Source organism: Schistocerca nitens, chromosome 9 (genome assembly GCF_023898315.1).
Source record: "Schistocerca nitens isolate TAMUIC-IGC-003100 chromosome 9, iqSchNite1.1, whole genome shotgun sequence".
NCBI lineage: Eukaryota > Metazoa > Arthropoda > Insecta > Orthoptera > Acrididae > Schistocerca > Schistocerca nitens.
The window spans coordinates 296875929-296890761 of record NC_064622.1 but is presented as its reverse complement, the minus strand read 5'-3'; the positions used below and the strand labels follow the sequence as shown (position 1 = coordinate 296890761).

At 43.2% G+C, this 14833-nt stretch overlaps 1 protein-coding gene across 1 annotated transcript in view; it reads right to left on the bottom strand.

Annotated features, from left to right (window-relative positions):
• The window catches only part of LOC126204449 (afadin), a 711881-nt gene extending 699919 nt beyond the window's left edge, over positions 1–11962 (bottom strand). Inside the window, exon 1 of the mRNA XM_049938836.1 lies at positions 11936–11962. Within this exon, the coding sequence (XP_049794793.1) occupies positions 11936–11947 (12 nt within the window). The 5' untranslated portion in view covers positions 11948–11962. The remainder of the gene's footprint in view (positions 1–11935) is intronic.
• Positions 11963–14833: the final 2871 nt, after the last annotated feature.

Genomic DNA, 14833 nt, shown 5'->3' with positions numbered 1-14833 from the left:
GGGTGTGTTAAGCTGGGCAGCGCTCATTCCAACAGAACGCCCCGCGTCATCAATTGTCGTCAAATTAACAGAGGAGACAATTGAGTTCTCTTGTTCATTATTAAGGTAAAAGTCGTCATTCGCGATTGGAACGCACTGACTGTTAGTGAACGCAGGATTGTCATCATTGCACTGCGTGTCACTAGTACTATTGGTGAAGTTATTTAATTCGGTCATGTCGTTCATGATACCTCGCGATACACTATTCACAGTCTTTCGCGGCATTTTTTACAATAGTCACAATTATTCACAAAAGAAATAAGCACAATGCAAAAACAACACAAAAATACAACAGAGCAACGAATTGCCGTTGACCTGTAGAAAGAAAGTCACAAATTAGTAAAAGCGTTGCGCCAAATTATAATTATATTTAAGCAAATAAGAGCAGATATCTGACTGTTTTTCAAAAGATTCTCTACGAAATACGATCCTGGCAGGGTCGCCAAGTGTAACCTCCCCACAACAAATTCTTAAATTAAACTATACTTATTAGAAATGGTGCCACAGCTAAGTATAAACTCCCCACAAGAATATTAATGGCAAAGACAATTAAATGAAAGCTCGCTATCTGACTCAAGTACAAGTTCCCATAAAATAATGAACGATAATCTCATGACAATGAAACTACAGTGATAACCAAAACTCAATTAAACCGAAATGTCGGTGTTTGCCCTGTGCGAAACGAGAATAAATTTCTTACCTTAGTGAAACTGCATGTCAAAATTCTGCTCTTATTGTTCTCTGGCGCTTGCATGAAAAGCATTGAAGGTACCTTTTAAAAATCTTTGTTAAAAGGAAATGGAAGGAAATTTGAATGATTGTCTCTAAAATTGCTTTTAACTCAAAATTATTATTGGGGGCGATTTTTGAAAGTTAAATTACAATGACTGTTCGTTACATTATCTGATGAGCGCAAAGCTGCATGATTATTTATTTAAATAAATTATACCTCGTCCTGAATCTCGACCATTGCGATGCCGACGCCCGCCGACTGCTCTCCGCTACTGCTAGCAACCGACTCCAAGCACTACTGAGGACTGACTACTGCAGACTGACTGACTGCTCGCTACTGCGAGTCGAGCGCAACTGCTCTGGTCAGAGATTCTACAATGTCTCAGCATCGCTGCCGCACAACATACGTGTTTCAATATTAAAACTGAAAAAGCTGATGTAAATCACTAAAAAGCACCTGAAGATGAGCCTCCACGGCTTGAAATGCATAGTGCAATAAATAAACGCAACTTGTGACTGAAGGCGGTTTGTCCTTCATTTTACGAAAATCAGAAACAGCTTGCACTGTATGTGCTTGAGCACTCTCCTGCAAAATGATGGTCAGGTCCTGCAGACAGTGTCCTGCCTTCTGTCTCTATGCTGTTCATATTTGGAACACAACGTACGACCAGCTTAGAGACAGAAGCGATGACACTTTCTGCAGGACCTGGCCATCATTTTGCAGGACAGTGCTCAAGCACGTACAGTGCAAGCTGTTACTGATTTGTTTGACTGATGGGGCTGCTAAGTGCTGTACCACCCACTGAGCTCCCCTGACTTAAGCCCTCGTGATTTCAACTCGATTTCTAAGCCGAAGGAAACACTTCACGGCGTTCGCTTCAGAACTGCTACAAATTCGTCGGGCAGTAGTCCACGCCGCTCGAACTGTCAACACAACTGGCACTGCTAAGAGTATCCTGCGACTTCCACATCGCCGGCAACGGGTTATACACAATGGTGGTGACCACTTTGAAGGTCAGTAAAACTTTGAAACACGTATCTATTTTGTACGAGCTGTAAATAAATAGTTGCCACTATTAAAGTTCCAACCCTCGTATTATACACCGTAATTATAACCAAACAGTAATTTAACCTCACGGAACTTGCGCTGCAGAAAGCTGTTTCTCATCCGAAAACTAAAGAATAACGGAACACTGTAATGTAGCAGACCTGGAATTGTTCTTATAAAGCAATTATTGTGTACATAAAACAAAGATTATGCTTATCCATTACGGATATTTTAGAACCGTGACTGTATATTGAATGTAAATAAGTTATACACAATTGCATATATCTTTAGCTAAAATAAACAGAATCTGCTGTTGATAATACCCCAGATCATGTAAACGTAACAGAAATAAGCCAACAGTTCATCTGAAGATTTGTTATTAATTTAAATATACAGGTCCTAGCCATACAGACAGCTGCATCTCACTGCAGATACAATAACCCTGTATTATTGATTCCTTTGGGTTCATGTTGATGCCAAACATGATAATTGCTAAAAAAAAAACTGCTTGTAATATACAAGTAGAAATAAGATATCAGCGCTCCGTCTCCAGGCCACAAGTGGCCCATCGGGACTATCCGACCGCCATGTCATCCTCAGGTGAGGATCCCGATAGGAGGGGCGTGTGGTCAGCACACCGCTCTCCCCGTCGTTATGATGGTTTTCTTTGACCGGAGCCGCTACTATTCGGTCGAGTAGCTCCTCAATTGGCATCGCGAGGCTGAGTGTACCCCGAAAAATGGCAACAGCGCATGGCGGCTGGATGGTCACCCATCCAAGGGCCGGCCACACCCGACAGCGCTGAACTTCGGTGATCTCACGGGAACCGGTGTATCCACTGCGGCAAGGCCGTTGCCAAAGAAATAAGATATCAGATCACCTGAAATTTGTTCTTGTAGTAATTTATTTATTTTATCTTGTGCTCTCATGTTATCGCCATTATGATTAAAATCCTTGCCCTTATATCGACTTCAACACATGTAAAGAACAACAAATTACATCTCTGTACAAAGTAGGCTTATGCCATATCTTTCTGTCAAGATCTTTGTTACAAGCAACACTTGTAAAGCGCATGCTGGATGCTGGAAAAGTGTCACTGTCTAAGTGTAAACTAATATAGTTTGTGTGAAAGTGTTCTGGACATCAAAATGGGGGTAGACAGATCCGAAAAAAGCCGCCTATACTGTCGCAAACCAGCACCCAGCATTATGCTACTACCAGTAATGATGTAACTTCCCGAATTCTCCCCAAACCATCTGAAGATGAACCTGAAAAGGTTCGAAAAGCGGTTCATGGAATAAAGCATTATTATTAAAAAAAGTGACTGGTTGCAGTTGTGTATAACTTATTTACATAAAACATAGGTGTGTTCACTAAATGTGCTTCACAAAAGATGCGACACGCATATGGCTCAAAACAAACAGCTTTTCATTTAGTTGCATAGACGGTCCGCATCTCCAAGAATACAGAAGCAACTAAGGAATGACAGAAAAATAAAGAAAATGACGATATAAACGCTGATTAAAACTAAGCAACAAGACGCGAGTGATTTCTCAGAATGTGGTAAAAGGAAGAGCATGATATGGCGTTTTCACGGAAACACTTGACATCTGGGTAGGCAGATAGTTGGAACTGCCGTTCTAATAGCCGTCGGCGCAGCGCGCTGAGAGTGCGGCTTCGGCGGATCCATAACATCTGCCCACGCAGCGCGCAGTCGGCCCCTGAAAAGCGCCCGCGGCTGTGCGCCGAGCCACAAAGGAGCCTTTTGACCGGGGCCCTCCACGTCTGCATTCACCTGGCGGCGGGGCCACTCTGATCAGACGAGGAGAATGCGCAAAGCTGCCGCGCCGCAAAAACAACTTTCCAGGCACGCACGCCTCCGCCGCCGCCTTCTAATCCACGTGTTTACTGAATGCCAAATTAACCAACTGTCCACAGTGTAGGAACTCCGTACAAAACTTTACCACGAAACTAAAGCCGTGAGGACTGGTCTCCTGCAGGCCTGTTTGAGAACGGTGAACATGTAAATTTTGGGTTACATACGCGAGTGCGAAGATCGTTATTTCAGGAAGTAAGGATTTTTTTTTGTTTTGTTTTTGCTATTGTTTCGGCCTGCTATGGACCACGAAGATTTTTGTCTCTTCCCCCTGATTCTGTTTTCCTCTTTTGCCAGCAGATTTTCATTTTCGCTGACTGCTTCTTCTCTCTGTTTTGACCATTTGCAGGCAGATGTTCATATGTGTGTGAAATCTTATGTGACTTAACTGCTAAGGTCATGAGTCCCTAAGCTTACACACTACTTAACTTAAATTATCCTGAGGACAAACACACACACCCATGCCCGAGGGAGGACTCGAACCTCCGCCGTGACCAGCCGCACAGTCTGCAGCGCCCTAGACCGCTCGGCTAATCCCGCGCGGCCATTTGCAGGCACAACGTGGAACTGGCGTAGTAAGCGAAATAAGGTTTTTAGTCATTTTGACTTTTTCTCTGAAAACTTCTCGATCCTGAATATCGTCAAATGAAATTTCAGCTTCCTGTAAATCCTTTTTAACTTGGCTTGCCCATTTTGAATGCGATTTTGTTTTTGAAATTGATGAATGTATGCGATCAGTAAGTCTTCGCGGGTTCATTCTTTCCAGATGACCAAAAAAACATCATTCTACGCTTCCTCACGCTGGTAACAATGTCTTCTGTATGTTCGTATAGTTCACAGTTGTGTCTTCGGCTGAATTCTCCGTTTTCTTTGATAGAGCCAAGGATTTTCCTCAAAATTTTCCGGTCTTTTATTTCAAGTTTTCGTAGTGGTCCTTTCTTTGTCATGTTTAAACATTCTGATCTATACAAAGCTGACGGTCTAATTACGGTGTTGTAATGACAAAGTTTTAGGTTTAAAGACACGCTTTTGCTTTGGTTCAAATGGCTCTGAGCACTATGGGACTCAACTGCTGTGGTTATCAGTCCCCTAGAACTTAGAACTACTTAAACCTAACTAACCTAAGGACATCACACACATCCATGCCCGAGGCAGGATTCGAACCTGCGACCGTAGCAGTCGCACGGTTCCGGACTGCGCGCCTAGAACCGCGAGACCACCGCGGCCGGCGCTTTTGCTTTGGTAGAAGTCTTTGCACAGATGAAAAGCACCTTCTAGTTAAGAACACCAACTTTCTACAGCTGCATTTTCTGAACCGTCAGGTGTAATTATTTCTCCATGGTATTTAAATTTCGTCGACTGCTTGATTTTCTCTTGTTGTATTTCAATATGAGGATGAGCGTGTTTGATGTTTATGATGAATTCAGTTTTGTTAAATGCTATTTTTAGGCAAGTCTTAGCAGCAATTGATTGTAGGCTGGACATATGAAGCTTGGCTTTGTCAATATTATTTGCAATGAGTGCCAGATCATCAGCAAAAGCCGAACAGTTTCCACTGAGGCGTCCAATTTGAATCCCATAACCTGCCGGTACGGTTGTTTTCCACACTCATTCGGCAAGGGTGTTCTTTATTGTTTCTCGATCATTGAGTCATACGCTTTTTGGAAGTCGACAAAGGTCACAACACACGTTTTTGATCTTGATTTGGCGTATTATGTAACATATTTCAGGTTATGGATCTGCTCTGCACAGGATCTTGATGTCCTGAAACCAGCTTGATATTCGCCCAATTGCTGATCTAAGACTGATTCAGCTCTGTTTAACAACATTCTGGAAAAGATCTTGTACGTCGTTGGTAGCAAACAGATTCCTCGGTAATTATTCAGATCACTGTTATCGCCTTTTTTATGAAGTGGGTGAATAATTGTTACGGCCCAATCTGGAGGTAGAGTTTCAGTTTCCCAAATCTTCACTATGATATCATGGAAATGTTTTATTGTATCATGTATTTCCACATTTCAGCCAAGATGCGATTATCACCTCCAGATTTGTTATTTTTCAAGCCTTGTATAGTTTTCATGATTTCATCTAATGTGGGAGGGAGACTATCTGCAGGAGGAACAGTAGGATAGAAATCAAGCAATGCGGTGTTTCTCGCTCTAGAACAACTGCGGACTCTCAAGATTTGTCGCAATATGGATTAAATATGTGTAGTTTGTGATAACTGATTAGCGAACCAGTTTTGATGAAGTAAGTGCTACTGTGTGCAATGAGCAGTGTCTTCAAGAATGTTAGACGATTAGCATCAACAAACTTAAAACAAGGGTAATGGAGTGCAGTCGAATTAAATCTGTCTATGTTGGGGCGTTAGATAAGGACATAAGGCACTGAAGTAGTGGACCGGTTTTAGCCTTGTACGGAATTGAAACATGGACGACAAACAGTTCAGATAAGAAAACAGCTTTTAAAAATGTGGTGTTACAATGGAATGACGACGATCATATATAAGTAGATCGGATAACTAATGATGAGGTAATGACATGAATTGCGTTTAAAAGAAATTTGTGGCCGAACTTCACTAAAAGAATTGGTCGATTGATAGGAGACATCTTGAGGTATCAAGATGTCATCGATTTGGTAGACGAGGGATGTGTGTGTGTGTGTGGGGGGGGGGGGGGGGAGAAGGTTCAAATTGGAGAGGGGAACCAAGGCTTGAATATAGCAAGCAGGTTCAAGGATCTGTTTGTTATGCAGAGACGAAGATGCTTGCACAGTATGTGGTAAGGTGGAGAGTTGCATTAAAACAATTTTGGGGGAGAACACCACAGTAACAACATTCATACACTAAAGCATTTCTGCCAGATTTTCATAAGCCTGTGGTGAAATTCCCTGCAACTGTGCTCCAGAATGTGTATGTCTACTTCGTCTCCCATCGTGTTGGGTTGTTTACGCAACTCTTCTTTTTTCCATATCAATCTTTCTCCCTCCTGACGCTGACCGTTTGGGGAAGCCATATTCGCAGCCGGTCTCGTGTAGCAATTCTTCCCGGCTCATTCCTGGATCACAATGTCGTCCTAGAGATGCATACAGCAGAAAAACATTTTGACGTACTTGCAGGATCTAATTTTCTAATCCTAAATTTTTGAGAATTGTCTATCAACGTTTATAGCTGTGGTATTTGTTACAAAAGCGTAGGCTTCCACAGCCAGTGTCAATTTCAATAACAAAATTCTTGATGCATTGTCGCGTCATCTTACGAAATACAACAAGTCTTGATGCACTGTCGCGTCATCTTATGAAATACAACAAGTCTTTGGCCTGAGGAACGCCGCCGCAACTCGTTCGAAACGCCGGTACATTTTATTTGAATTCTGAATAAGGTGACGCGGTAGTACTCCAAAAAATTCTTTTAATGAGTGTGGCACCTGATGGGAACGGGGTGACAACGTAATGGCTGTCCTGGTACTCCACACCACTTAGCTGTTTTAGTGTTTTATTTGTCGTAGTTTTCTTTCCCGGTCCAACGAACATTATGTGCTTCGTATCTTCTCTTCTTCCACATGTACAAGGAATGCTGTCTATCAGTCTCATTCTGTGATGTTGTTCCTTTAAGACGACTGTGATTAAACTTCAGTTGTTTTATTCTCTTGACACAGATACGTGAAATTAAAAAAGAATAGCTTATGCATTATTTAAAAACAGCGATATCTGACGACATAATGCGACTTTTAGTCACTTTTATTGTTCTCATAAAAAATATATTGATTCGACGACACTAGTTACGTAATATTGAACATTTCTGAGATGACGTTAAGACTTACGTAGACTGGCAATGAAATTCCATCTTCATGACTGTGCCAATAACTTGTAATCAAACTGTACCTGCAGATCGTATTTTTAATTACATATGCACAAAGGAAGTTTCCACAGTGGCAAAAGAAGGCAGGCCAAACACAGCGAAATCCAAGTACTTGTGTCTGACATATGCGGGAGATGGTGGCTGCTACAAGCTGCAGTGGGCAAACGCGATCGCATACGGCATCGCTATACTAGCTTTTGGAAGTGGCCACTTGCTCCCAAAACCTACGAGATTAGGCTTGTGGTACGAAATTAGGATGCAGCGCCGACCGATATTTACCGTGATATTTTGTATCTTCGTGTATGGGTCGGACATCACAAACAATCAAGCAGTTTGAAACTTCCTGGCAGATTAAAACTCGAACTCGGGACGTTTGCCTTTCGCAGGCAAGTGCTCTACCGTCTGAGCTACCCAAGCACGACTCACTCCCCGTCCTCACAGCTTTACTTCTGCCAGTACCTCGTCTGCTACCTTCCAAACTTAACAGAAGCTCTCCTGCAAACCTAGCAGAACTAGCACTCCTGAAAGAAAGGATATTGCGGAGACATGGCTTAACCACAGCCTGGGGGATTTCAATCAAGCAGTTTGTACAAACGCCCATGGATGGCCTCCCGTCACTGACGAAGACTTCGAGAAGCAGATGTGACAGAGGATTAAATTGTGTCATGGCCTTGGATAATTACCAGATATCCAAATTGCAGTGAACCATTAAAAACGATAGCGCTCGACGCTGCGACAAACTACATCACTGCTCGTCACAAATGGATCATTGCTCATCAAATTTCTCGCATGTGCTACAGTACTGATTGTCTCATCTATTTCCATATTTTCTCACGTTGATGTGGTCTTCATCCGAAGACTAGTTTGATGCAGCTCTCTACCCTAGTCTGCCCTGAGCAAGCCTCTTCATCACTGAATAACTACTGCATCCATTTGAACCTGCTTACTGAATTCACGCCTAGCCCTCCCTCTGCAATTCTTATTCCCTCTCCCCCCTCCTCCAATTTCCATAATTGCCAAATTATTTCTTGATTCTTCAGTATGTGTCCTATCAATCGACCCCTTCTTTTTGAGGCACGCTGGACCATAAATTTCTTTTCGCTCAAATTATATTCAGTACCTCCTTGTATTATTCGATCTGCCCATTAATCTTCAACAGTCATCTACAGTACCACACTTCAAAAGCTTCTATTCTCCTCTTGTCATAACTGATTATCGCCCACGTTTCACTTCCGTACAAAGCTTTGCATTTAGACACGATCATCTTCAGGAAAGACTTGTTGTGCCTCATTTTCTAACCTAATTCCCTCACCATCGCCTGGTATGATTCGACTACATTCCATAACCCTTGTTTTATTTTTGTTGATATTCATCTCATCGCTTTCTTTCAAGGCACCATCCGTCCCATTCATCTGCTCCTGGAACGCCTTTGCCGTCTGGTTGAATTACAATATCGCGGCAAACCGCGAAGTTTTTATTTCTTCCCCCTGAACTTAATTTCCTTTTCAAAATTTATCTCTTGTTTCCTTAACATCAAACTCAAAGTAAAAACTGAATAACGTCGTGTACAGGTTACAACTCCGTCTCATTTCCTTCTCAATTATTGTCGAATCATGCTCTTCGTCTCTTTTAATTGCCATCATATTTCTGTAAAAGTTGTACAAATGAACACTGCCGAAAGTTTCCTCTAAATATGCAAATTCCATAAACGCGGGTTTGCTTTATCTTCTGTGATAAGTCGTAGGGTTAGCAATGGCCCTGCGATCGGTATTTCCATTCTTCTGTAAATAATTCGTGCCAATATTTTTACAATTATGACTTGCTAACCAAATATTTAACTAAAATCTTGTCCTGTCATCATTTTCGTAGAGGCATAAAGATGCTGATGGTTATCACATACTGATTCGGAAACTAGCAGGAAGTACTCTGTAACACACAGCAACAAAGTGGGTCCCGTGGCATGATTTGCTGAGTCCAAGGAACTGTTGTTTCTTCTCTATTGAGAGAAACATACTTTATGGATATCTGTAGTATTTATTTTTGTGAGGTAAAGGAAGGGAGGGCATTACGGTTTGACGTACAGTCGACGAAGCTCCGACTGGGGAAGCAAATCGGTCACGACCTTTTGAAAGAGGCGTGTTCGATTTGCCTTAAGCGATTTAGAGAAACACGGAAAACCTAAATCTGGATGGCCAAATGCTGATTTCAAACCGGGCCCTTCCAAACGAAAGTCCAGCCTCTTAGTCATAAAATAATAGTTGTGAGAATTTATCATCTCGTCGACAACGACATTACAGCAATACAAGCTAAGTTTGGACAAGGATGGGGTAAGAAATTGGTTGTATATTTTTGTAATGAGTTGTTTTAAGAATAACACGGAAAATTTAATTCCCTGTATCCCGGCGGATATATGATTCCCGCTCCTTCTAAATGAGAGTGCAATGTCTTAGTCAACGCGCAGCTTCGCTTCGTTGTTGTTAGATGATCGACTTTATGGATGGATACTTTTATGGAGGAGGAGGAATAGGAGAGGAGAAAGGGGGGGGGCGCAGAAGGGGAGGAGAAGAAGAAGGAGGAAACGAAAAGAGCGAAATCACAGCCTAGAAAAGAGAGAAAACGACACTAGGAAAGAATGGCGCTTGCGGAACGGTGAAATTACAAGCCCGTGCAGTGCAGCAGCGGGGATGATATAGGAGGCTCTTTACAGCCGTTATTGCGGGCACGTGCGGGCCGCGTCTACACGCCCATACGGAAGCACGGCGGGGCTGTTCCTTAGGCCGGACAGCGCGTAAACACAGGCCACGGCGGATATAGCCGCCAGAAATAATAAGCAGTGCGCACGTGCGCCCACCCCCGCGTTATGGACGGCTTCCGGTCAAGGCAGGCCACTCCGTCCAGTCCTGTTTGTTTCCTGTTCCGACACTCCCTTCCTCAATTCCAGCTAACGGCTGGAACCCGGCATTCCTCGGAGGTCATCTGAACCTCTCCCACACTCCACCCGCACGCTCAAATAGCCACAGTACAGCGCATGACATACATGTATTATTGACTTACTATCTCATTGCCGTCGTGTATTGTGCAAGGGGAAAGTATCTGTCGGCACGCGTCCTCGTCTCTCTTATTTTAATGTCATGGCCCCTGTACCAAGTATACGATGGTGGAAGAACAATGGTCGCATAGGCCTTCTCGAGGAGGACCGCCATATTACTTAATAAGAGTTTCGCGGGAACTAAGTCATCTTTCATGAAAGATTCCCATTTAAGTTCCCAGGTCACGTCTCTCACACTTTCCTTAAGTATTACACTGACCTGTCAACATCCTACAAGCGCGTCTCCCAATTTCTTCGATGTCTGTTGTCAAGCTTATTTGGTAAGGCCTGCAACAGTACTCTACAACTGGTCGCACAAGCCTCTTGTATACGGTTTCCTTTACAGATGCTTCGCGTTGTCCCAAAGCAATCCGACAAATATGTCTTCCATTCGCCTTCGCTAATAATGATTTTCACTGACTGTTGGACTTCATATAGCTTCTTGATATTACAACTATATGCCTAATCATGTTATTAGGTACTATCGGGTCTATTCTCTATGTTATTTCACTTTTATGCTCTTTTAAAGAACGTCGCCGTTCACTAGATCAAGTGGTCATTTTATTCAAGTCTTTCTGCGACTGCAGCTACGATACTTTCCTGAAGACAACAGTATCGACAGCGAACCAACTGGCAGTGCTGCTAGTCCTATTTAGTTAGTCGTTTATGTATAATGGAAACATTAAGTGGTCCTATTTCACTTTCTTGAGGCGTACACGGTGTTACTTTCGTCTCTGTAGACCATCCGTCGTCCAGTATAACATACATGGTTCTGTAAGTCAAATAGTGCACGTATTTATGGACGCTCTCCGCACAGTCGTATCTTGGTTAATAGCCGAAGGCGTGATACACAGGTACCGTCGAAAGCCTTTCAAAATAATCTCGTGAAAATAATATACAAGAAAATACTGTGGCATCTCTAGCGAGCATAAGCATTCATATGAAAGCTACTGTCACACAAAATACTTTTTTCTCTGGGCGTACACGTTCAAATGAACTGATATTCTGGAGCAGTAGGTTCTGAATTCCCCCCCGTGTCGCGTTCCAAATTTAGGTTTACGCATATTTCCCTAGAATACATGACGTTGATCCTCGAACAATTGTACAGCTAATTTTCTTCTCATTTACAATACTGGCCAATATCATTTGTACCGACCTCATTGTCAAAGAGGAATGGGAAGACTTCCCTCTCTTACGTTACAAACGTAGCTTGTGAGAAGCATAAACATTTCGCTAAAAAGTAAAATGGACATGGTCAAGGGTCAACTCGAGCAGCTAATCTTTAGCACGTACCATGATCTGCATCAAATACTTGAAAAACTGAAGACGCCGGTGTCAGTCTTGCAGAGCTCCTACCAACCTGTGAACAGAAGAAAGCACGGCATTAATTATAGAACAACACCACTCTCATTTTATTTACATAGCACAGGAGCGCCACGTACAGCGCGGTGACATCCTCATCGATTATTCAGTACATGGTGATTCAGCTGACCCTATCGTTGACGTTTTATGCAACCCGCAGTGTTACACCTAGCCTTCAAAAAACCAAGCGCGAGATTTTCACTCTCTCTCGCTCGCTACGCGCAAACTGTTAGCCCTACAGAAAACATGAAGACCTTTTTGCATGAAATTTTAATGTTGTTAAATTTTGTACTGGGTTACATTTTCGCTGGAGACCACGGTTTTCAAGCCATTAAAGAAAAACGTACCAAAAGCACTTTCAAATGTACCTTCACCACCTATACTCATCCCTCACCAGTCAGGTTTTTTAGTATTTTTGCTGCTACTCGTGGCACTCCCTCTCACTATTGTACAAAAATTTCCGACTACACGAACCATTCTCAATATACGACCTTTTTTGGTCTCTATTAATTGGGCAACTACGTCAATCAGCGTACTGGGCTATTTCGTTAACGTTATTAATTTAAACATGCCCGTAAGGACAATGAAGACGACCTTTTTTGGACTTTACGCTACAACTTATTACGTTGACAATTTGAACCAAACTAAACCGTTGCAAGTACAGTAGTTTCGCAGTCAGAAGACCTGACGAATATAGCGATGTAATTATTTATTTTATGCTGTTAAAATTGACAAATTTTTTTGCTAAATTTATACAGAAGTCAGTTTTGCAATTCGTAAGTGTTAGACTAATGTAGTGGCGTAATAAGGCCAGTCAATGAAGACCAAAACAGGTAAAAAGGGGGAAATAATTCGTGCACTCGCAAATTTCTGTAAGATAGTAGGAGGGAGTGCCATAAACAACATACTAGACATCTTGATCAGTGAGTTCTGAGAGTGGGAATGAGGGTGCATTTGAGAGACACTTTTGTACGTCTTTCTTGAATAACAAGAAAACTACGGCCTCCAGCGAAACCGTATCCCAGTACAAATTTCGACCACAATAAATTTACAACAAAAAAGGTCCTGTTAATTTTTTGTGTAGAACTAATGGTTTCCATGTAGCAATCAAGAGCCAGATGTAGCTTGCACACTGCATAAAACGACAGCGGTAGGGGCAGCTAAATCACCCTGCATATCTAAAGCAGTGTATATTTATGTATGTCCAAGATATCCTCTCAAACTCCATGATCGATTTCAATAAAATTTGGCACAGAAGCAGCAGGTCTCAAGAGTATCAGCACTGGTTTATAACCTCCTAGCCCAATAGGAGTAGAGATGCAGGCAAAACTGCGTTTTTCCCAATCCCTGGCGTATAAGATGGCCTGCACGACAGACATGTTGCGTGGGAACAGCATCAGCCTACATGTCTGGTGAAGTAACGGTTCTCCAGAGCCTGACATGGAGGCTGCCCTGCATGACAGGCATGTTATGTTGGAGTAGTATCAACCTGCCTTTCATGGCACCCTTTACATCAGTGCAAATAAACGATTTTCAAACCTATGATTTGTAACATGCCCTGTACGACACGTGTGGTGTTGTAGCAGTATTTGCCTGCTTAACTGCATTTCAGGTGCTGATGAGCATGGGTGGGACAGAATGAGATTGATAGAGGGGATGGACAGACTGAGTGGAAGGAAGAGCTGGACAGAGAAGGGAGGAGGGGAGACGCATGATATAAGTGGAGAGAGCAACAAGATGGTCAACTGCAGAACGATGCTTTCGGAATCCGCATTGGGCAGGTGTTAAAAGACTGCGGGACTCCAGCCACCAAGCTAAACGGCAATTCATGATACGCTCCAAAACCTTACATACACTACTCATGTGAGAAATGGGGCGATAGCTAGAGGGGAGATGTTTGTCCTTTCCAGGTTTCGGAACAGGAACGACGATAGCTTCCCGCCATTGTCTGAGAAAAGTACTGTCGGTCCAAATTCGATTATAAAGGCGAAGGAGGTAACGCAGAGTATGGGTTGATAAATGCAGCAACATTTGGACGTGGATACCATCCGGTCCTGGGGCGGAGGAGCGAGAAGAAGAGAGTGCATGTTGGAGTTCCCGCATGGAGAAAACAGTATTGTAGCTTTCGCGATTTTGAGAGGAGAAAGCAAGAGGTCGCACTTCCGCTGCACGTTTCTTCGGGAAAAACGCTGGCGGGTAATTTGAAGAGCTCGAAATCTCAGCAAAGTGCTGACCCAATGAGTTAGAAATTGCGACGGGGTCCACTAATGTATCATGAGCGACAGTGAGTCCAGAGACGGGGGAGAAACTAGGCGCGCCTGATAACCGTCGAATCCGACTCCAAACTTCCGAGGAGGGAGTGAAGGTGTTAAATGAGCTAATAAAGAATTTCCAGCTTGCCTTCTTGCTATAGCGGATGACACGACAGCATCGCGCACGGAACTGCTTATAGCGGATACAGTTGGCCAAAGTAGGATGGTGGCGGAAAACGCGAAGAGCACGTCGCCGCTCACATACTGCGTCACGGCATGCCTCGTTCCACCAAGGAACTGGGGGGCGCCGGGGCAATTCGGAGGTGCGTGGTATTGAACGTTCCGCAGCTGTAAGAATAACGTCGGTAATATGTGTGACCTCATCGTCGACGCTGGGAAAGTGACGGTCATCGAATGTCGCTAGAGATGAAAAAAGTGTCCAATCGGCTTCGGCAAACTTCCAGCGTCGCGGGCGCATATATGGCAGTTGAGGCTGCAGTCTAAGGACACATGGAAAGTGGTCACTCGAGTGTGTATCATCAAGGGCGAACCATTCGAAGCGCCGAGCTAGCGGAAC